This window comes from Cornus florida, unplaced genomic scaffold (genome assembly GCF_030987335.1).
Source record: "Cornus florida cultivar Cherokee Brave unplaced genomic scaffold, ASM3098733v1 CherokeeBrave_3.0.0_Hap2_Chr11, whole genome shotgun sequence".
Taxonomy (NCBI): domain Eukaryota; kingdom Viridiplantae; phylum Streptophyta; class Magnoliopsida; order Cornales; family Cornaceae; genus Cornus; species Cornus florida.
Window position 1 is genome coordinate 24977101 of NW_026775581.1, and position 25609 is coordinate 25002709.

The window sequence follows — 25609 nt, forward strand, 5'->3', positions numbered from 1 at the left end:
AGGACCAAGAATTAGAATTCCAAGTTCTAGTAGAAGTTTACGAAGCTATATCACTTTGCTGCTAGCAGATGACATAGACTTGTATTCAGCCTTAACAGATGATTTTGAAAGTGTTGGTTGCTTTTTGCACTTCTAAGAGATGAGTGATTACCCTAAAAACATACACTAACCTGTAGTAGATCATCGTGTATCTTGGTAACCAGCCCAATCAGCATCTGTATAAAAGCGAAGTTCCAAGGAAGAGGTTGAAGAGTAGAAGAGCCCTCGATCCATAGTTCCCCGAATATAACGAAGAATACGATAAAATGCAGCTAGATAAGGCTTATAAGGATTATTGACAAATTGATTGACAATTTAAACTACATGAGATATATTTGGATTAGTCATAGTGAGATAGATTAAGCTTCCTACAAGAAGACGGTACATAGTAGGATTAGGAAGAGGAGGTCCATCATCTTTCCGTAACTTAGCATTGAATTCTAATAGTGTATCACGGAGTTCTGAATCTGTTAGATGAGCCAATGATAACAAGTCTTTCGCATATTTATTTTATCGAATGCTAATACCAACTTTGGCACGAGAAATTTCAAATTTGAGGAAGTATGTGAGAGGTCCCAAATACTTCATATTAAAGGATCGCATTAGGTAGGTCTTCAGAGGAGTAATTCCCGATTCATCATTTCCTGTAATGATCACATCATCAACATATAACAGTAAACATGTAGAACCTCGAGTTATGCGCTTAACAAACAAGGAGTTATCATTAGGACTTTGGTGAAAGCCAGCTTGGATAATGGCACTGCAAAAATTTTCAAACCATGCACGAAAAGCTTGCTTAAGACCATAAAAGGGATTTATGCAACTGGTAGACATGGTTGAGAGGACAGATATATCTTGGTGGTGGTTTTATAAAAACTGTTTCCTGAAGATTCCTATGCAAAAATGCATTTTTAACATTCATTTGCCAAAGCGGCCATCCTTGAATGGCAGCAACAACTAGTAGAGTTCGAACAGTGGGCATCTTGGCAACTGGAGCAAATGTTTCTCTATAATCAATACCATACTTTTGCTTATACCCTTGAGCAACAAGGCGAGCCTTGTATCATTCCAAACTATCATTAGGTTTTAACTTGAGAGAGTAAATCCATTTACTTCCAATTACTTGAACTCTAGAAGGTTGAGGAACTAAATCCCAACTGTGATTTGATTCAAGAGCAATTAACTCATTTGTCATAGCATCTTGCCAACATGGTAGTTCTTTGGCCTGTGAATAAGAAGAAAGAACAGAAATAGAATCTACAGTGGGAATGAGAGCAGAAAATCTAAAGCGCTTAGGAGGTTTAGAAAGACAAGAAGAACGACGGGGAAGTGCGGAGAGTTCAGGAGTGATGTTACCTAGACATGGAGGTGGCACGGATGAGTGATCAGGAGTATGAGGAGATGTAGGAGGAGGCCACAACCTTCGACTATAAACCTGCAATTTCTTAGTAGAATTTAAGGGAGTAGAGCTAGAAAAACTAAGAACATAAGAAACATTTGATATATGAGACTCCTTTTGAAGAGAATAAAAAGGAATATACTTAAGGAAGACAACATTGCGGGATATACGTGTTTGTCGAACCTCCGGATCATAGCTTAAAAAATTCTTATATTCATCACTGTAGCCAATGAACACGCACTTAAATGATTGCTGGGACAATTTGTTTCTTTCCAAGGAAGGAAGATGAACAAAAAAAAGGCATCCAAATATACACAAGTGTGTGTATAAAGGAGGGGAATGAAATAACGATTCATATGGGGAAATATTCTCAAGCACAGGAGTGGGCAGTCTATTAATCAAATACACAGTTGTGTGTACTGCCTCACACCAAAAAATGGAAGGGACTACTGATTCAAAAAGGAATGCCCTGGTTGTCTCCAAAATTTGCTGATGTTTGCGTTCGACAATCCTATTTTGCTGAGTGTGTCGGCAACTTTTCGGGGGTATGATCCCTTTATTAGAGAAGAGGGAAGAAAACTCTTTTGGAAGGTACTCCCCACATGAGTCAGACCGGAGGGCCTTGATTTTTCTATTGAATTGAGTCTCCACAAGATTACTACATGTTTTGAATTTAGACACAACCTCAGATTTATGACGAAGAAAATAAATCTAAGTAAATTGTGAGTGATCATCAATAAATGTGACGCACTATTTATAACCAAGCTTATTGAATTTGGGTGTTATTCCCCAAAAATCTATGTCAATAATATAAAAAAGATCAGTATGTCGGGAGGAATGAACCGGAAATAGTAAAACGTGGCTTTTACTTAAACAACAGGACATACATTTCGAATGTAACAAAATAGTAAACTTCTTGGTATTCAAAGGAAAATTCAAATAAACACATTTAAATAAAAAATAAATTTTATCATTATTCAAATGATCACGATTGTAACGACCCAAACCCAGAGGTCCGAATCGTTAACCGGGTCCTTACCCGAACCCTAGAACACTCAAGGGTAAAACTATCAATAAGGCATGTAAATAAATGTCATGACTCTAAATGAGTCATAATAGGTCAAAATAAGTTATAATAGTCATTTGAACCTTTGTCGCAAGGTTCTAGACATAAGAACGGGGATTTTACACAATTGCCCCCTTAGGTTTTAATGATTTCCGGAGCAGTCCACGCTAAAAAGGTCATAATTCTCTCTACGATTGGAATTTTTAAGTGAAATTAATTTCATTGGAAAACTAACTCAAAATTCTTGAAGTTCATCCAAATTTGGCCCAATTTGGAGTAAAAATGAGTAAGATATGATCATTTGAAATCAGAGGTTAAATGCTGTCTCAGTTTTTATTTTGGCAGACCTTGAAGGCTAAACCAGTCGACCGAAATGACCCATCGATCGACCGAAATGATAGACCGGTCGTCTGGTTGTGACTTTGGAGTGTCCTAAGCTACTGGTTTTGATCCCAAATAATACTAGTCGATCGAGATGGCTTGTCGGTCAACCAAAATGGCCCAAAAATGCGAGTTTCTCACTGTTTTAGTGCCTGAACAATTTGACAACCCTATGGCTTCACTTGTGACATCTAATATGGCTAAAATCTATTCCAAAACATCTATAAACATGCTCACATTGATTAGATAATATTCGTACGTCACAATAAGATTAATTTACATCATTATACATCAAGATAAATTCAATAACATTGAACATGGATACATGGATTTCAAATTATAAACTTTCTAACTATGAACAAACATGTGAAGGCGTCTCATCACTCTGCTGCTTCTAGAACACTGGAAATGATAAAGAAGGAATGAGCACAACAGCTCAGTAGGAGATGTCTAAGACACACCTTTTAATGATCCTGTGAATCCAAACAAAGTATAGTATAAGGAGGTAAGGGATCATGCCATAGGGGAAAATATAGCAACAACAACTATAATTTTCAATTCAAACCATCCAATCACGCGAATTCAATGCATGCCTCTGCAGAAATTCTAGAAGTCAAGCACATCATACTCCCACATAACAATTCCAATGCATCCAATATAGTAGGTATATCGCATGACTTGACAAAACTTAAAATTTCAACATTCTTCATACACATACAATGCAAACATTGATTTCAGTTTAAAATATTTCATCATATCATTCCAAGTATCATGTATTTTTAACCACATAGTCACATAGAGCATAGTTATACACAAACCCTCAAAGTCATAGGCAAAAAATCAAATTAAGCATGCTTATAATCAAATTAAAAAGAGAAAATTCACCACAAGCGAAAGAACTTTTGAATTAAAACATCCCTATCTCAAGAACAAAAAAACCCCCAATTCGACCCACCAATTTGAAAATCCAAAAGTGAGTAAACCACGATTAGCTCTGATCAAAATGAAGCCCACAACGAGCTCATTAACTTTGCCTTCTATGGCAAAGTTAAAATCTAAATGAAAAATGATGACTTTGGAGCATAAGGTGTGTGATTTTAGGGAGAGAAGGGAGTCCACGGTTATGGAAGAAGAAAATGGGAAAAATGTTGATATGTTGTGATATAAGCCAACATAGTGCCTTGTGGGGTCCATGACAACAAAATATCTCATTTATCATATAGCACAAATATACAAATATACACCACACAATAAATTTAAACACATAGCCACCCAAATAAGTACAAAATAAATACAATGAAATGTAATGGACCCGAAGCACAATCCCTGTACTCGACGACTCCGATAACGAGTCCCACGTGGGACTTCCCGGCCCAAAAATGAAAAAATGTCGAAATAGCAACCAATGCATTTTCAAGAGTCCAAAACCCAAGAAAATGCCCCAACCAACTCTAGGACACTTTCAGCACACCTCACGGTGTTCTGCACGCAAAACGAGACAAGACGAAAATACCCCAAAAAATCCCAGAAAATGGAAAAATGAAAAATGGTAAAAATCGGAAACATTACAACGACGATGATGCCAAACAGTCCATAAATTATTCTAAGAGCTAACAAAAGATACAAGCAATGCTCCAAGTCCCACATCCAACAAAAATGTTCTCCCACGTCTACTCCTTGTCCCGGTCACTTCCCCGTTTATCGGTCCTGTATCACACCACCAGAAGATGTAAACTAAATTATATAACCATTATCAACCAATTGTCCCACAGATAACAAATTAGTAGATAAATTAGGAACAAAGTAAACACTAGACATGTTAAGAAGTTGGTTTTCGGGAATAGAGAGGGTGATAGAACCAACACCAGAAATAGGCATATTTTGGCCATTTGCAATTTGAATATTTTCAGTTCTAGTATAAGGTTTAGATTTATCAAGGCTATGCTCTACAGAAGTCATATAGTTAGATGCCCTTAAATCAATAACCCAAAAGGAGGGAGAAGTGAATGTAGAAGAGGAGGTTGAGTTGTATCGACCATTAATACCCATGGAGTAAATGCAATGCAACGGAAGCATTAATCATCTCTTGAATCTGATCTGGTGTGAAAAGAATGGCCTACAAGGAAGACTCATTTGCAGTGGGAGGATCAACTTGGGCATGGAATGTAGATGGATTTTAATGTTGTGCTAAAGCCTCAGTTTTCCTTGATAGATGTCTTTGACACTCAGAAATGATATACCCAGATTTCTTGTAGTAATTACAGAAGTTCTTTTTACAATAGCAAGCAATGTGGCCAAATTGTTTACATTCAAAGCATTGTACAGGTCTGCTATATGTAGAAAAAAGAGCTGTCTCGCTTGAAGCCGATGCATAAAAGGATTTTGAATATTCTATGATGACATGCGGTAACTAAAGGAGAAGTTCCTCTCTCAAAACCTCTTGGAAACATGTATATAAATTTGGAGCAGTTTCTCTATTCAACAAAGCAGCCCGAACAAACTCAAATTCTGGGCGTAGTGTCATCAAGAATTGATTAACATGGGGCTCCTCTTGCAATTTCAGAACTTGTGAATGTGCAGTAGTGTCAACGCCATCTAGGATCATAGAATCCTTTTCATGCTAGAGTGTAAGGAAGCCGTTATAGTATTCTTATACAGTCTTATCACCTTGGTTGTATTTAGCCAATTCCATGTCAATGTAGTACTTTTTTCAGATGTTTCCACATCTCTGGGGCTTTACTAAAGGATTGAAGGGACAAGGTGGTTGAAGGATCAACATAATTCAAGATCCAAGTAACCACATTTGAATTGTTTTGGATCCATGTGACTCTAGGTTTGTCGTTAGTGGGTTCAGTCGATGATCCATCTAAAAATTCAGCCAATCCTTGTCCTTGGACAAAGTGTTTGAGATGAAAAGACCACCCCACATAGTTTACACCTCTACTAAGGCAAACAGGAATGATATCACTTTTATCCATAGCAGCAGTTGATCAGAGAAGCAAAGAGACACATAAATTTGAATAGTTTCAATAGAGTTGTTAGTAAAAATAAAGCAAGGAGAGCAATCAACAAAGATAACAGAGTTTACTAAAAGGTTGATGATGATGTCAACTAGATTCAGACACAGAATTGAACAACTATTGGAACCAGAGTGTAATCAAAGAATGAAAAGTTGTCAAATAGATCTGGACAGAGTTTTGAACAAATATCTAAACTAGAGTGCAACAAAGAATGAAGAGTTGAACCAAATCAAATAAAAAACAGAATAGATTTCTAAACCAAAGTGTAATCAAAGAATGAAAATACAATTCTTTGACTAATCTTGGTTTGATACCATACAAATAAGAGAAAACAGAGCCACAACAGATTTTTAGATGTGGAAGTGATACATTCCCTTTGGTTCTCATTACAATTTATAATACAAAATTTGCCAAACAAAGTGGCGACAATCAGGGAGTTACATTATTACCCAACAATATGAGCATATAACCTCCGAACATTTGAAAAATCTGTTCAAATTGCCCCCTTCTTCATATTTCCGTTAATTTTTTTTTTTATAAGTGTCAAAACTGAAACAAAAATTAGATGAATACCTAAAAAATACCCCTAATTTTAGTGACCAAAATGCACCCAAACAATTTTCATATTCCATGTTTGGTTGCATCTCCTCTCCCTCTCTACATCTCTCACATCTCCTTTATCTCAACAGTATCTCTCTCGACAATATCTCTCTCTTATCTGAATACCAAATAATCAGACTAACATCTCTCTTGCTCAATATATATATATATATAATTCACCCAAACAACTTTCATATTCCATGTTTTATATTCCATGTTTGGATGCATCTCCTCTCTCTCTCTGGTAGCTATTTTCTCTCTATACATCTCTCACCTCTCCTATATCTCGACAATATCTCTCTCTCTTATTTGAATACCAAATAATCAAACTAACATCTCTTTTGCTCACGTGTTTGATTTGGATAAAACTCCAAATCAAACAAACATCATTCAAATACATGGACTGAAGCAGTGGAAGATTTGTGACGACATTTGTAACACCCCCACATTTTCCACGCATAAGTTGATCAGGCTTATACACGAAAAACGAGGGATATCAAAAACAATTGGCAATATACAAGCATGGAATATAAAATGATGATAATAAAAGAATTTAGACAAGAAAGGAACACTAAATAATACAACATCCATCCATCCTTTATTTAATACAGTACTTCATTACAATTTGGAAATCCTATGTCAAGGATCCCTAAATATAACCCTGAGAGTTCAACGTCAAAAGTAAATAAAAACTGAAACTGAAGTAATACATAAAACTTCTACCCTGAACTGGATCGTACGAGTAGATGAGTTCGGATGGTGGTCCCACACTGCTAACCTCAACCTTGGAACGGGTACTGACCGTATCCTGAAATAACAACAATGGTGGGTCAACCCCACGAGCAAGTCCTCTCTACTATGACCCAAATCAGAGAATCAAATAAATTAATCATTATAAATCGGTTGAGTACTATATCTGTATACATCCTAAGGAAACTATCCAATGTATAACATGACCTCAACCAGAATAGACGGTGATCACTTAGACTCACACTAGGTGATCAAGTGTCGCCTTTCCCTACCCGGGAAATCAGCTATTATACATGGTGCACGGTACTGGCACACAGACTATAACGAACTACACAATGATAACACCTCTCAAAGTACTGATGAATATACTGAGCATATAAATTAGGCAACACATGCCAATAATATTACTAAACATACTGAGCATGTCCATTAGGCAACACATGCCAATAATATTAAACCACATACCCCGACAGCCACACATCTGTCTATAGCAACGAATGCATAAGGTATAAATGAGTCTAAATTTATTAGCCAGCTCACATGGTTCTATATGGCAACACATCCATATAATATAAATGCGACATAATAAAACAGTCCATTTATTTCCTGAAATGCACACAGCATAATAATCATGGTTTATATATCATTTAACAGTATAAACATCCCATAATATCTAATGGCTAATATATATGACGATAACCGTGACAATATTAACAGTACTACTGAATACCATTTAATAAAACAATAACAGCATCTATAATAATGTTGATAAATGAATCACCTTCATATCCGTACAGTAAATGTGTCATTTAAGGTTTAGAAATATTAATCGGCCATAAGAATAAGCAACGGGTATTAAAATAGTAATTTCGTGGCCCGTTAAACCCGTAAATACCAACACAGTACCTAAAAATCCACGTTTGAGGTTCTGGAATTTACAAAACAGGCCCTAGGGGTATTCTGGTAATTTCCAGCAGCTGTAGAGACCCCATACGCGCCCTCACGCGCCTCCCAGAGCCTCCCCACGCGCAGCCCAACCTTCCCCACTCTCCCACGCTCCTCCACGCGCGTCTGGCATCAGCCACGCGCGCGCACGCGCTCCCACGCGCGTCTGGAGAGTTCCACGCGCGCGCACGCGCTCCCACGCGCGCGCACGCGCTCCCACGCGCGCGTTGATGGCTTCCTGCTGACGTGGCGTCCTCCGGTTGGTTGGCTGCATCACCTTTCCTACATGCGCGCCACACCGGATCAATCCACCTATGCTCCTTTCATCCTACGGCTGATGATTAGCGCGCACCATCATATGGTGTCCCGCGCTACACCGAATCAATCTAAGGATTCACAACCCATCTAACGGCTGCTGATCCATGCGCATGCTTGTTACAATACACCGCAACACACCAGATAACTCCGGTCACCTTCCTCACTGCCGGTGGCCGGAAAACTCGCCGGAGTCTCGCCGGAAATTACAGAAAATGCCCGGAAAATTCGTAAAAATTCTAAAAAAAATCCCTAATGCCTTAAGGAAATATTTTTAGATATTTTGAACATCATAGGATAATAACTAATTATATACCATCCTAAATAATTAAAAATTCATTAATTTAATAAACTAAAAAAAATCATTTAATAAAATTTAAGCATACTCTCAATGCCCCATCATAATCTAAATAATTTTAAACAATTAATTTATGGATTCAAAGGGGAAAAATAGATAATAACTTGCCTTTTTGGATTTAAAATAAATCCGCCGGTTGCGCGTAGTCGGGTAAATTCCCTACACCGGTCCAAGCTCATTTCTTTCTTTCTCTTCCTTTCCACACTTTTACAATGGCTTACTAAAATTTATAATTTGTGTCTAACTCCCTTTCCTTCCTTCTAAGGTAGGCTAGCTAATTTATATACAAATTATATAATATAAATATTACAAATATCTAATTTTTACATTTACTAACCACCTTCCCAACCATATGGCTTCAATTCCACCCATAAACATTGATGAAATCCTATCCTAATCTCTAATTTCATCATGACATTGGTTTAATACTATTATTATTATTATAATTAATAAAATTTTATAATAATTATTATTATATTATTATTATTATTATATTATTAAACTATTATTATTATTATTATTATTATTATTATTATTATTACATAAGAATACATTATATCATTATAATACTTTATAACACAAATATAATACTTTAATTAACTAATAATGATTAATATAAGCATAACCAACAAATAAAATTATTAATAATAATACATGCATAATTAAATGAATAAATTTACTATTTTAACATATACAATTAATTTACATGCACATTTAAATGAACTTAATATAATAATGTAGCATGCACAATAATAAGTAAAGAAATCCTCATATAAATGAATTTTTTTAAATAAACTAAACTCTGAAATAAAATACGGGGTATTACAACATTTACAAATTTTACACATTTACAATTTTACAAACAGGTGAGTCCAATTACCACATAGTAATGACATGAGATTAGCACCTAATATCATATAGTATATACCTACATATAACTAATATAATAAAGTATATCGTTTGCTTTACTCTGTTTTTTTTACTGCAACAGATCGATTGACGATCTGTTGGAAGCAAGAAGAATCTTGAGTAACATTTTCCATTTTCTGGGTTTTATTGTGAAAAAGTGTTTGATTTGTGTGTATATATAATTAAAGTTATAGATACGAGATATGTGTTGGAGTCGTTCATCCTTCAACGGTATGAATACTTTCAAGGGACATTCTTTAAATTCCTGAGTTCTTGGAGAGGAAAAGTTTAAGAGAGAGAAAGAGGAGATATGGGTCCATGTCTTGATGTAAAAGAATCCTAAAGAAACATACTGAGACGTTGAGTAAGCCCGCATTATATTGAATAAGCAGACCATATTGCATACCCACCCATATATACCAAATCTCTTTTCCAATCCGAATTCAATGCGGGACAACTAGACAAGACCCCTCTAACACCTATACGTATAGCCCGGCTCTCCCTTGCTAAAGCTGCTTTCAAACAATGATATTCAGTATGAATTGGATTTATCACCCTACTTTACTCATGAAACTAAACCACTTGTATTTCTTTGTTTAAATAACTACCCTTGATATAAATTTTTGTATAGACAAGGTTTCAGCTCAGGAACCTACATTTCATCGATTGGGTGATTCTAGAATGAACTGGGCAATGATCAGAACAAGTAAACCTCAACCAAATAAAACCTGAGCAAGCTGAATGAAAATATTGAAAATTAGCACTATGATAAAAGATGATCTATGTAGTGAATTGAGCTTACTGAAATTATACCAATTAGTATCAGGTTTAAGCATTAGGTTGAAGATAGGGAAGAGGATTCACCCTGTTAAATCCGGTTTAGGACGTCGTGCTTGAGCCATGTGTGCTAACTCAATAGTGTTTTGGAGTAACAGAACATGAAAACCTCATATTCCAATTCTTTTGTTTCTACAAGAAGCAAAATCAAAGTTTCTGCGATAAACAGAAACATTATACACTATACATAGTTGCATGCTACTGTTTGTGTTGGGAAAACGGAGTTTTTAAAACTTTATAAGGGATTTTCAAATAAAGATCTTGATTCATGTGTAGAGATAAGTTTTATACATGAAGAACATGATGATACATTCAATTAGAGATAGAAAACTTACATCAAGGTTTGAGTAAACCTTAAATCTCTCCTCTAAAGTGAATGTTCTCACTTATTGTAGATCATTTTCCTAGATGCCTTCTCCTTGGATCTCCATTTTCTTGGTAATGGTCTAGCCTTTATGAATCACCTATAAGCCTCCATGAACGACTTTGGAAAACTAGGCATGTGGGAGCCTCCATTAGATGAGAACACTAACCCTAAAATTCTAGAGAGAGGCAAAAATATATATTCCTTTTTCTTTCAAAAGTCACCCATAAAATATACATGGACCATGTATATATAGGCAACATAAAGATAAGAAAAGGAAACAATAAACTCTTCTCAATCTCTAATTCATATATCTCAAATCTAATAGGATTCCAATATCAAGTTGGGCTATGAGTGAGAATCCTTTGGCCTTATTATTTTTTTGGCTACAATGAATTAATAATTGGCCCGATCCATGGACCTAATTCAATTAATTCATAAATTAATTTCTACTCCACTAAAAGAAATTAATTGAACTCTAATTAAATAATAAATAATTTCTAAGTCAATGTTGCACTTTGACCCCTCTATGAATAATTAGTTATCGGATAAATAAAGTCATCAATTCGACTACTTAATTAATATATTTATTTTAGTACATTTGATTCTTTTCAGTTTGATCATAATAAAATATTTGTTTGACAAAAATAATAATTTAAATAAATAAATATATAATAAATTATTTTGTCTAAAAACACACGAAGACCTTCGAATTTACTTTGTGATCAACCATAATCAATACAAAATAAATACAAGTAGTAATGATGCAAATATTGAAAATATAACCCTCTATCTATTAATTACATAATTACCCAAAGTACCAGTCTATGGATTCCGAAGATTCCGCTAAACAAATCAAAGTAATTACTAATTAATAAAAGAGTCATACTTCTCTCATGCTTAATAGTCAAATGCCATGACAGTGATAGGGAGTAATTGCATACAACGGCTCTCGAAATATATCTCAACCTAACGCAGATCCGGTTCAAGTCTTAGTTAATAATGAGTCCATCCATAATTACCGACTATGAACAATTTATGATTACTATTTATATTCATGTATTGATCGTCATTACATACATATATAAATATTTTTTGTAAGCAAGTGGACACTATTGATTCCATAATGAATTGAAACATAATACATTGAATTCACCAATTATATAAATCATAAATATTTCAGATATGTCAGGAACATATGTCATTATAATCCAAATAGGAATTTGCTATGCCATGACATATAAATCCCAACAGCTTCTACTTGCCCTCATAGCCAATTCGAATTGCATCTAACTCCAATGTTATCCAAGTGATGATCAAAACTATTGATCAATGACACCTTTGTTAATGGATCAACAAAGTTGTGTTCTAATGCAATATTTTAGCCACGAGTACATTTTCTTGCCAGCTAATATCATGTAGGACATGATACTCCCTCTCAGTGTACCTAGTCCTCTATGGAACCTTGGGTTATAGGTTTGGACTACTTTTGCACTATTGTCGCAATATAGCTTGATAGGCAGGCTAGTATGCTCTACAACCTCTAAATCAGTGAGATCAAACCAAAAGGCTTTCTTTGCTGCCTTTAAGGCTGCAATGTACTTCACCTTCAAGTTTGAGTTCGCAGTTGAAAACTACTTAACAATCTACCAACTGATTTCCCTTCCATTGAGTGAACATACACTAAGTCATGAACCTCATAGTATCTACATCTGATTTAAAATCAGAATCAGCATACTTGATTAGGACCATATCATCACATCCATAAATGAGTATGAGATTGTTGGTTCTCCTAAGGTACTTTATGATATTTTTCACAACAGACTAGTTATCAAGTTTGGGATTGGACTGATATCTACAGACTATCCCTACAATGTAGCAAATATCCTGTTTGGTATAGACTATGGCATATATGAGAATCCCACATGCCGAAGCATATTATTCCACTCTCATTTGCTCAATCTCCTCTGTTAGTCTTGGAAAACTACTTACTAGAAAGAGCAATCCATGTCAATAAAGTAATAACTTATTCTTTGAGTTATGCATACCAAACCTGGTCAAAACTTTATCAATGTAGGATTATTAAGATAAGCCTATTTTCCTTTTATCCTGATCTTGCAAAAGCTTGATCCTAGGAATATAGCTTATATCTTGAAGATCCTTCATTTCAAAGTAATTGAACAACTAACTCTTTACTGATGACGAAACTTCCACATCATTTTAAATGAGTAGGATATCATCAATATATAGAATTAGAAAAATAGTGACATTATCTTGTCACATATGGTTCATTCACTAAGAAATCTTCTGGTATCCTTTTGTAGATTGACTTGCCTTCCATAGGTATCACCCTACTAGAAAGTTCTATAAGATCCCAGATTTTATTAGAATACATAGATTCTAACTTTGATTTCATAGTAACTCGCCAAAACAATCTGTATCTATATCGGTTCATGTTTCCGTGTAGCTTACTGGGTCCAACTCATGTTTAATAGGGATGTCCATAATGGTCTCATCTAAAAACATGATTCTGTTGGATTGGATGATAATCCTCCCACTACAACAATGCACCAATGCAGGAATCTATATATTAGATGATGTTGATGCATCAATAGGGAATTCATATATAATTCTTAATCTCTATAATAAGTGTGTTCATTTATGGTACAACTGGTACTAATACCATATTATCTAACATTATGCTACTAGGTATATGATTCATAATATGATCTTCCTATAGATAAACAGTGAGTGTAAACAATCAACTTTTATCATTGAGATCATAAAATAATCCATCTTAGTGCCTTTAGAGTAGCCATCACATTAAGCATACCTATGATCTGCTTTCAACTTACTTGTCTATATCAAGCGCACATGTACAAGACTACCCCATATGTGTATGTGATTCAAACTAAGATTTAGTTAAAAACACAACTCAAAAGATATCCTTGAGATAGACTAAGATGGAATGCAGTTCATAATGTGCATCGATATCATTAAGGCTAAACTCTAAAATAAAAGAGATAATGTAGCATAACAGATCATAGATCTAACCATATTAAGCGGAATTCTGTTATTCTTATTTGACACTTCAATTCATTGTGTGTCAATTGCGGAAAACTGGAACACAACACCCTCATTGACCGTATAATCTTTGCACTATCCCAAGAAATACTCATATCCACGATTAGATCGAAGTGTTTTGATAAGTTTACCTACTCTGTGCTCCACGTCAGTCTTGATGCTCTCGGAATATACCAAAAGTTTAAGACTTGTGTCGTATCAAGTAAATGTATCCAAAACGTGAGTAGTCTTGCTTGGATGTTCATAAGACCACACACATGTCAGTGTATACTGACTCCAATTATTCTTTATATCTATTTCATTTGGCTGATTACGCCCTTAGGGTTATCTATCATTCAATACAGGATTCATAAGTTGGTTTAGGCTCCCCTGCCTCACTAGGTAATAAACCTTCTTTGACCAATCTTTGAATCTTATATTTACTGATTATAACTCAATAATAGACACTAAAAATACAATGAGTCAGGAATAACAAAATTTTTCTTAACATTCAATCTAGAAGATGCAACATTAGTTTCTACATCATGCAAATATTAAGAGCTTGTGATTATAGTATATTAACCATCTTCAATGCACCAGAAGCAATCGCACATCTATTCAATTTTATAAAAACAATTTTACCAAAAGAAACAACACAGTTTTTATAAACCAGAAGTGAAACAAGAACGAGATTGCGTCTAACATCTGTACATAAAGATAGTTCTCGAATACTAACATCCTCATACATTCTAATTTCAGATGTAATACTCCTACTGACTTAGCTGCAACCTTGGCATCAGGTCAAAAGACAAATATATATCCATATCATTGAGGCTACTGGATTCCTGAAATCCTTGCAATGAATTGAAAACATGTTTAATGGCTCCAGAATCTATCCATCAGGAATTAATAGATACAACTACATAACATGGCTCAATGATTAAATATATTTTCCTATGCCACGTCGTTGTTTAGACATTTCGCCCTTTAGTGTCTTAGTTAGCCGCAAAAGAAACAATTTCCTTCGCCCTCAACTTACACTGTCTTATTTCCTTTAACCTTTTGGATACCCATGTTTTGTGCTAACCTAATCCTATTATCATCATTCTTCTTTCATTTACCTTTCCACTTGGCCTAGAAGAAGATGGTATAGACTAGGTTAGATTGATAGGAACGCTTATACTTTTGATTATCCCTTCATATGTTACCAACTCTATAAGAATATTAGCGAGTATGAACTCAAACTGATTCCTTATTTAGTTCACTCTCAAAGAGCAGAACGAATTTGGTAACAAAGCAATAATCATGTCAACTTGAAACTTATCACCCAAATCAGCCTTGTTGACCTCCAGTTAATTTTTAAATAATAAACAGTCATTTTCAAAATACGATCTTTTACTGGAGTTCCTTAGGCTATCTCAATGGTATTCAAGTCTGACACAGTAATAAGGCATACACTCTATCTAATCTCACCAAAACATCTCATTGACATTTAGCATGATGGTTGATGAAAATAAAATAATGCAAATATTAGTTTTGGAGCGTATTCAAGATAAACTCTAGAATATTGGATCAAGTCATATCATTTGCCTTATTTCACTTATTAAAAGCATTAATGTCAAATTGTATATCTTAAAATAAAAGGATTAGGTATAGGAGTAGCAAATACATTTTGTACCCTTACGTTGTGAATAAAATATCTAAATTCCTTTTCCAGTCAATATAAATGAGGTCCAAATACATTGAATATGTTAGCAAGCAGATTAAAATAGATTAGACATAATATCTGAATATAAATGCATTCATATAATATACAAGGTGAATTATTAATTCTATCATGTATATTTAAAATTAAAATGAGTTTGTCAACCACATAGTATAAGAAATCTCAATAAAATAAGAGTTCATTATCACTATTGGTGAACAATCCCTTTTAATTAATGCGGGTTCCTTAACTTTGTAGCATAATAAATCACACAATTAATATGCCACTAATTTATCCTAATGGAGGAGTTCATTATTATTATTGTTGAGATTCATTTGCTATTAGGCGAGCACTTTCATTAAAATAATAATATGTGGGTCCATTAACCACTTTGCATGAAAAATCGAATAAACAATATGTCAAAAACTTTTTCGGTTGGTGAAGTTCATTATTACTATTGGCGAGCAAATCCCATCATTTCCATATCTTTTCAGACAATGCCTTATCTATATATATGAAATGATTCTCGATTATATTTAACTTTTTAAAAATCAATTAGTGTAGACCACTCCGTTGGGGAGCTAACACTATTGATTTTAGATTGAGCGTATAATATTATTAATACTCTAACGAAAAATAAAACATTAAATATCTTGTCATTATAATCTAGATTCTTTAAATCATGCGTAGGGCCTTATTTTTAAAGATCTAATTACAATAAACATTTAATAATTTTATTTTCATGAGACAACCATTCTTGTAATCTCAGACTCTTCAAATTATGCGTAGGGCCTTATTTTTGAAGATCTAATTACAATGGTTATAATAACGAAGGCAATGGGGTAATGTATAAAAATCCCCGCTCCCACTCAATTTTTAATTATTTATTATTAGGGTTTTCAATTCATGATTTAATACATGCAAAACGCCTTAATTTTAATCCAATTAAATTTAGAAATTATCTAGACTTTTAAATGATTCACTAATATATAATTTGAGGTACACTTTAAAAATAATTTCCAAAAATAATTTTTCATTTCCCAATAAATGCCCTCTAATTAATTAGTAATCAAATCCAATTAATTTTCATAATTTAATTAATATAAATAAAGTCATTTAGATAATAAAAATCATGGATCCAATGCATGAACAATTATAATCAGCAATTAATTATTGCATTCATCTCATACACCACATAAATAAATAAATGACTGACAAAAACAAATATATGAAATGGCTAATGGATTTAGCTTTCAACATTAAAAACTAAATAATTACTAAGTGCTATAATTATTGCACCCCATTAAACTCCTACTATTTTTAAATAATGGAGAATAACTTGAAAATCCTCTTTGGGGCAATAATTCACTCTTCAATGAATAAAAACAGCACAAAATAATCATTAAAACAAGTTTGGAGGTCCACCATAAGGTCCTACGCACATGTAGGAGTCAAATCACTTCCCATGTGCCCAAACGCGCCACCACGCGCCTCACACACGCTTTCCACGCGCCAAGAGAGTGAGGCAATGCATAGCACTCACTTGGAGAGTGAGCAAGCGCGTGGCACGCACTTACACGCGCTGCCACGCGCTAATAGAATCAGTTAAAGGCTGGCGCGTGTTCCTCACGCGCCAGATTGATGAGGTTGTACCATTGCTACGTCACACCTGATCGTTTCTTCTTCGCTTATCAGATCCTATGGCTGTGCATGTGGTTACACCTAATTCTGGTGCACCGTGAAGCACTGGATTGGCCGGCTTCCCTTTTGGCGCTACCCTTAAAAAATCTAAATTAGTTGGAAAATTCCAGAAATTAAATTAAAAAATTCTTTAATTAAAAAATTTAGAAAATTAATTAAAAAATTCCAAAAATTAAATTAAGCCCTTAAAAAATTAAGAAAAATCCCAGAAAATTTTTAAAAAATTTCAGAAAATTCCTGAAGCCTAATTTAACCCTCTTGGACCTTCTTGAAGCTTCACAACATTCTTTGATGAAGATTACATGGTTTTAAAAAATCTTTACACTTGAAAGACAATGGAAAAAAATTAAATTATATAATTGAACTTTCATATAGCAAAATCAAAGCCTTAATTACATTCATTTAAAGATAAAATTATATTCAATAAACCTATAAGCTTCATCCATGACCCAAACATACATCAATATCATCCAATCACAAATATACATACGTCATGATCAAATATTAATATGTACATTTGCATATATAAATTTGGATCCATGAATGATGATTTTCTTCAATAAAAAAAAATAAACTTTATACATGAATCAAATCTAGTTTTGATACAACTGTTGGGAAAACGGAAGTTTTTAAAATTTATAAGGGATTTTTAAATAAAGATCTTGATTCATGTGTAGAGACAAGTTTTATGCATGAAGAACATGATGATACATTCAATTAGAGATAGAAAACTTACATCAAGATTTGAGTAAACTTTAGATTTCTCCTCTAAAGTGGATGTTCTCACTTATTGTAGATCCCTTTTTTAGATGCATTCTCCTTGGATCTCCATTTTCTTGGTAATGGTCTAGCCTTTAGGAATTACCCATAAGCCTCCATAAACGACCTTGGAAAACTAGGCTTGTGGGAGCCTCCATTAGATGAGAATACTAACTCTAAAATTCTAGAGAGAGGCAAAAAAATATATTCTTTTTTTTTTTTTTTTTTCCAAAAGTGACCCATAAAATATACATGGACCATGTATATATAGGTAACATAAAGATAAAAAAAGGAAATAATAAATCATTCTCAATCTCTAATTCATATATCTCAAATCTAATAGGATTCCAATATCAAGTTGGGCTATGAGTGAGAATCATTTGGGCTTATTATTTTCTTAGTTATAATGAATTAATAATTGGCCCGATCCATAAACCCAATTCAATTAATTCATAAATTGATTTTTATTCCATTAAAAGAAATTAATTGAACTCCAATTAAATAATAAATAACCTCTAAGTCAATGTTGCACTTTGACCCCTCTATACATAATTAGTTATCGGATAAATAAAGTTATCAATCCGATTACTTAATTAATATATTTATTTTGGTACTTTTGATTATTTCCGGCTTGATCACAATAAAACATTTGTTTGACAAAACTAATAATTTAAATAAATAAATATATAATAAATCATTTTGTCTAAAAACACACAAAGGCCTTCGAATTTACTTTGTGATCAATCATAATCAATACAAAATAAATACAAGTAGCAATGATGCAAATATTGAAAATATAACTTTCTAACTATTAATTACATAATTACCCAAAGTGCTGGTTTATGGATTCCGAAGATTCCGCCGAACAAATCAAAGTAATTACTAATTAATAAAAGAGTCTATACTTCTCTTATGCTTAAGACTCAAATGCCATGACAGTGAAAGGGAGCAATTACATACGACGGCTCTCGCAATATATTTCAACCTAACGCAGATCCAGTTCAAGTCTTAGTTAATAATGAGTCCATCCATAATTACAGACTATGAACAACTTATGATTACTATTTATCTTCATGTATGTGATAGCTTCATGTATTGATCGCCATCACATACATATATAAATGTTTCTTGTAATTAAGTGGACACTATCAATTCCATAATGAATCGAAACATAATACATTGAATTCACCAATTATATAAATCACAAATATTTCAGATATGTCAGGAACATATGTCATTATAATCCAAATAGGAATTTGCTATACCAAGGCATATAAATCTGAACATGAAAACTAGGGTGGGAAATACAACCTTCTGCAAATATTATATGTCACGTGAAACTTGTGAACTAAACAAGAGGTTTATCAAATTTCTTTGCTTCCATTTCCACTGAAATGGTATTGTCTCCGGTCCCTTTGTACTTGTACCACTTAGTGCATGCTAAAAAGTAGCCCATATTTACGATTCCCAGAGCAGCAATCAGGTAGTAGAAATAATCTAACCTCCCATTGTTAAGATCTTCAGGCAACCAATTGCCGGTTGCAGCACCCTTTGTTGTCCGATGAACTATCGACACCAGGAAACTACTCGTGTAGCTACCTGCCGCCATGCCACAAAAGAAGAATGACCCACCAAAGCTTCTCATGTTTTCTGGGAATTGCTTATAGTAGAACTCCATTTGGCCAATGGCAGTGAATGCCTCAGCCAGTCCGGCTAGCGTGAGCTGAGGAATCAGCCATAAAGCCGACATAGATGAAATGGCACCTCTTCGCGGTTGAATTCCTAATGTTGGCCTGGTGAGAGCCAACATCCTCCTCTTCTCTTCAACAAGGGCAGATACTATCATTGTAAGTACAGAGAGGGCTATGCCAATGCCCATTCTTTGGAGGATTGTGATGCCACCTTCTTTACCTGTGAGCTTTCTAAGCGACGGGACTAGGATCCGATCATAGATGGGTACCCAGATAGTGAGGCTCAGCATTGAAAAGATAGGGTACGACGCGGCTGGGATTTTAAAATTGCTGTTACCGAGCCGTCTGTTGGATTGAAGGGCTTGGAAAATTACATATGAATGCTGTTGGACTATAGGAACAAAGTACAAAATAGCTGCAGCCCATATAGGGATCACCCTGAGCACACATTTCACTTGTTCCACTTGCTGTATACTGCAAAGTTGCCATGGATTGGCTGCTGATCCATCTGGGTTGGTTTGATCATCCTCTTCTATTATGGTTGCTTTGTTGAGGAATCTGCTAGCATAGTCATTTTCGTTAACTTTAGGAGACTTGTTTTGTATTTGGAGATCTAATAAGTCAGAAGTTAAAGAGTTATGGAACAATTTGTCTGTGCTCAATAGTGATAACCTAATGGATTCAGAGACAAATTCTGTATCTGATGACATATTAGAGTTATAGACAAAACACACACATCAGCCACCCACACACACACAAACGGGAAAAAAACGCAGTAATTTCTAGAAAGACATAGTTATAGACAGGACAAACTGAGAATCTGGTAGCTAGGCTGGTTCATGCATGTGATTCACAAAAATTAGCAAACATAAGCCCAAAAAGAATAAAATACTCAAGCCTACACATTTCCTGGTGCCATGGCAAGAGATACCACTAAAGCTAGTGAGCTGACTAGTATATATGTCAAACAGTTGAGAGATGAATACCTGAATTGACTTGTGTAAGGAAGGTTGGAATTGATAGACTTAGGAGGCACATAATTGAAACAAGAGAGCCATGGTTGCTCTGGTAGCTTTAATCTCTTCTTCTTAACCGCCACCACCATAACCTGCACTATACTAGTCAAGGGACTACCCTCAGGCTTCACTTTCACATATATTTTTGTACCCATGAAGAAGAGCACACATGACACCATCATAAAAAGTGCAGGAATTGCTAAGCCTATAGCCCAGCTCACATTGGTTTGGATATAGACGACAACTGTGACCGATACCATCTGAGCGAAAGTTACAGTGAACATGTACCAATTGAAGAAGCTATTGATACCCCTTTTCCCAGATTCAGTTTTCGGATTGAATTGATCGGCTCCAAACGCCAGGTTACATGGACGAATGCCACCGGCCCCTACTATCATCAATCCAAATCCGGTTAGTAAAAATGCCAATTGCCACGGTGTTGGTCCGATGCATTTGGTATTATCTTCTGATCCACAATGAGGAGGATGCAAATTCTTGATTGCCGCTGTTAGTGCTATTACAATCAACCCCTTCAAAGAGAAAGGAACAAGAGATAAGTAAAATTTGGGGTGTTTATTAGCATCATATTTTTCTTACTTCTGTTAGTGAAATTTGGGAATGAATGATTGAGGGTAGATATGATATAAGATTCTAAGTTCATGTTAATCAATCTCGGTTAGTGCATATCAGTTTGGGTGCCAACCATTGATAAACTTGAGAATGAAGCATTGTAATGCTAGTAGTAGGCTAATTATTTGTGTAAAAAAAAAAAAATAGAGAGTAAATCATTCATTCATGAGTTAGCGAATGAGAAATAACTAAGCAAGAAGCAATAGAAGTAGATGTTCTCACACTAGAGGGATCTTAACCATATAGCTCTTGATGGTGTCAGGTCGCTTAGAGCACCTCGTAATCCACTACCAGACATATGCAATCCGGTGTCCTGCATGCACCGGGCAATTAGCGGGAATGATGCGAGGTGAGAATCTTTGTGGTTAGATTATCCCCTTGGGGTTTGAGTCATAGGACTTGGCCAATTTTGTTATCTATTACTAGAGTCATTTTTTCAAAATTTGGGCAGCTTATTGCTGTCATCTTTTTCTCCCTTTGGTTAATGAAATTGAGAATGAGTGACTGAGGGGTAGTATAAGATATATACATATATAAGTTTCTGAAGTTCATGTTAATCACTACACCCCTTTCTAGTGTCGAAGACTAGTAAGACGAAGAATCTCTCCTAGATTTTTATTTCCCCAGCATTTATTCGTTCTTATTCCCCACTTACTTATGTCTAACATCTAGTCGAATTTGATTATAGTCAAATAAAAAAACTATTGTTTAATTTGACATTTATTTCCGGAAATAGTAACATAGTCACAACACCCCAACTTGGATTTTAACATAGAAAGGGTGAAGACAAAGTCTACTTTACAATCTACATACTCCATGTCTAGGAACGCGATATAAGGAATTAGGCACCGACCAGTATTTAAGTCGGTGGGGGCAATTGCCCCTACTGGAATTACTTAAAAAATTCACTATTACCCCGGCCGGTCACATATATGCAACTTCAGTAGTAGTACATGTGATTTTGTGTGCTAAGTATTGAAGAGTTTGAGAATTTGAGGATAGTGAAAGTAGTAAAAAAGGTACCAAAGAGGAGACGATTGAGGCGAATCCGAGCGTCTTGTAGCGACCAAAGTAAGTGTCACAGAGAAAAGCTCCTGGTAAAGTAGCAAAATTGGTGGTGCCATTGAAGATGTAGATGATAGTTGTAGCTGTGATGCTTTTCATGTTGAAGACTAAGGTGAGATAAACCAAGAGGTTGGATATGGTGCCAATGGCTCCAAGCTTCTCAAAGGTCTCATTTCCTGAAATTGATGTACAAATCAAACAGAAAATGAGAATTAAATATTTATTTTATTTTCTTAGCTATTTATGAACTAAAAAAAAACTAGTTCTTTGTCAAACCTATAATATAGGGCATGGCCTTAATTCCTTTGTAGTTAATCTCAGGCTCATCAGTAGTTGTAATAGCTTCCTCATTATTTTCTGCTGTTTCTCTTCCATTCATCTCCATGGCCTCTCTCTCTCTCTCCTCTCTTACTTGCATGGTTCACTATTTTAGTTGTGAAGATGAAATAAATATAGTATCAGCTATAAACCACTCACCAAGAAAAACAGTCGTATACTCATTTAGTAGCCCATTTCTTGCTCTTCTTGCAGTAGTAAAAACGTTTTCATACGTCTCTCTCTACCTTTAAATATCCCAAGCCACACTAACCACCACATCTGTCTCTGTTCTGTATAATTTATTTATTTAATTTTTTTTTTTCTGGTTATTTTTTTTTCAAATTTTTCCCTTTCAGATTGGAACTTCATCGCTCTTCCTCTCTCTCTCTCTCTGTCACACACACACACACAGAGTTAAAGCACCCCTTGTCCACTAGGGTCAATTTGAAATCGTGTGGGATCGCACTATGAAGTGGTAGCTCACTAGGAGACAGAACACTGCATGAGTGGTTCAAAAGGTTCCCTAAACAATCGGCCAACGACAAAAATCTTCATAATTGAATTTAGGCAAAAGTACAAAATAACCCCCTAGGTTTAAACAAACAAGTAAAAAAGTGAACAACTTAATTATAGTAGTTCTGAAAATGAGCACTTTGCTCCCCTCCAGACGTCGAAATCCTCTTTTTGGTGGTATGGTGATGCACATGACTCAGACTTTTCATCTAATTCCAAAATTACTCTTCAATGTATGATCGGATTGCTAAACAATCAGTCAAGGACAAAAAGTTTCAGAATTGAATTTAAGATGACACTTTCTTACTCAAAAGTTCCTAAATAATATTAGGGACCAAACTTAACCAGTTAGTGAGATGAGCAAGAAGAACATGATAACCTTAGCTCGTAATTGTCGTATCGGTCGCATTGTAATTGATTCAGATGAATATCGATGTAATCGGCCAAATCGATCGGTTCATGGAGGTGTGTAACGGTAGCAGACTTTTGAAAAAAAAATTATGAACCGGTCAATACGTCGTGTATTGATATATGTCCATGGCCTTAAATAGTCTATAATGCAAAATATAAGATTTACTTAACCAATCTCAAATAGTTAGGAAAATAGCTTTTGAAGAAAGAAAATAACTCCAAATTACAAAAACATGAAAAAATAACTCCCATGTTTACAATCATAAAACACAGTTCCCACTTTTACAAACATGAAAATAAGCAAAGAAATTGTATATGAATAGAAAACACTGTCACATTTTATCGTGATAAACTATATTTTTAAAGCATATATATTAGCATATTAAAACTGGTGTATACAAAATAATGTAGAGAAGTGTTGGTCGACTGAATTTAAAATTGACCCAAAGCCAACTCTTGGGTACAGTAAACCATTTTACTGAAAGTTTCAGTTCTGAAGTGTTATGATTGACAATAAAGTGAAACTATGACTCAAAGCCAATTAACTCTTCTAGAAAATTAAACCATTTTACTGAAAGTTTCAGTTCTGAAGTGTTATGATTGACTATAAAGTGAAACTATGACTCAAAGCCAACTAACTCTCGTAGAAAAGTAATCCATAAACACTGAGTTGTTTGTGGACTTGTTGGTGGATTTGAGTTAGCTTGATGTTGCTTTCGTCAACTCTGTCGTCACTGTTCTTGTTTGTTATGGATGTTGTAGGCCCCATCTGACAAAAAATTCAATCTAACAATGTGGGCCTCATTGTAACTTTTTTGTATTTACTATTTAAGTACACTATTTTTTAGTATTTGGAGAAGGCTCCATTTTGAGATTGTTTCTTTCTTTACACAAATGAATAGTACATCAAAGAGTAATACATCACAATGAATTGACAAAAATTTCATTAATCATGAATAATAACAAGATATGAGTATAACAATAATTCATGGAATTTAATCAATACAAAACAAATTTATAATATAATTAAGAAAAGATAAAACCATAATAGTGAAATAAGTAGGGAAAAATTGACTTGGATAATGAGAGGCATACAAACTCTGTCTTAAAGTCGTATCACCTCTTTACATTATGATTCTAAGATACAATTCATATCCATTAGTGGTCTTCTATGAACACGTCCACCGAAAATAAGTGTGTACTAACCTTATGTCAAAGTTGCCCCAAATTCAGTACAAAAATATTCAAGAATCAAAGAAGAAAGAATTCTCAAAATAGCTCATAGTGACACCCCAAAATATTGCATAAGTCTGTTAGATTCAAAATTATAACTTCTTTGTACCATAAATATAAAACTAAAACATAGTAATAATGGGAATAATACTTATAATTTAATATAACGTGGGCCCAATTTAAGATATCTTTTTATTTAAAATACACCCTTTCCAATTCTTTCAAAGACGACCCTAAAAGTTGAGTAAATTTTTACTTATTATATATGTGTTCAGTATCATTGTGAGAGAGACTATTATTATTCTTATTTTATCTAAATAAATTGAAGAAAAATTATATATGCACTCCATCATCTCACACATCATAATTATTACAAAAAATAATCATATTTTATTTATAAAAAATATCAAGTAAAGTGCAATCACGTCGTTTTATAAATATAAAGACAAAATCTTAGGCGAGTCTTTGCCTTAGGCCTCAACTTGTATTGAGCCAATTTTGTCTTAATATTTTATGTTTTT

General features: G+C 34.4%; 1 protein-coding gene across 1 annotated transcript; it reads right to left on the minus strand.

Annotated features, from left to right (window-relative positions):
• Window positions 1-19363: 19363 nt before the first annotated feature.
• LOC132287166 (protein NRT1/ PTR FAMILY 2.11-like) lies at window positions 19364-23168 on the minus strand. Its single transcript, XM_059789689.1, has 4 exons — window positions 22890-23168; window positions 22572-22789; window positions 20889-21448; window positions 19364-20460 (listed from the first exon to the last, which is right to left on the minus strand). Exons 1-4 carry the CDS (start codon window positions 23029-23031, stop codon window positions 19560-19562), a joined length of 1821 nt encoding a protein of 606 aa, XP_059645672.1. The 5' UTR covers window positions 23032-23168; the 3' UTR covers window positions 19364-19559.
• Between the last annotated feature and the right edge of the window lie 2441 nt (window positions 23169-25609).

Bases quoted from the DNA above. Each gene is read 5' to 3' on its own strand.
- LOC132287166 (XM_059789689.1), bottom strand. From the start codon at position 23,031: ATGCAAGTAAGAGAGGAGAGAGAGAGAGAGGCCATGGAGATGAATGGA. The intron at 21,449-22,571 runs GTACCTTTTTTA...TTCTCTTTGAAG, and splicing joins CCTCAATCGTCTCCTCTTTG to GGGTTGATTGTAATAGCACT. The intron at 20,461-20,888 runs GTATTCATCTCT...CTATGCTAGCAG, and splicing joins CCTTACACAAGTCAATTCAG to ATTCCTCAACAAAGCAACCA.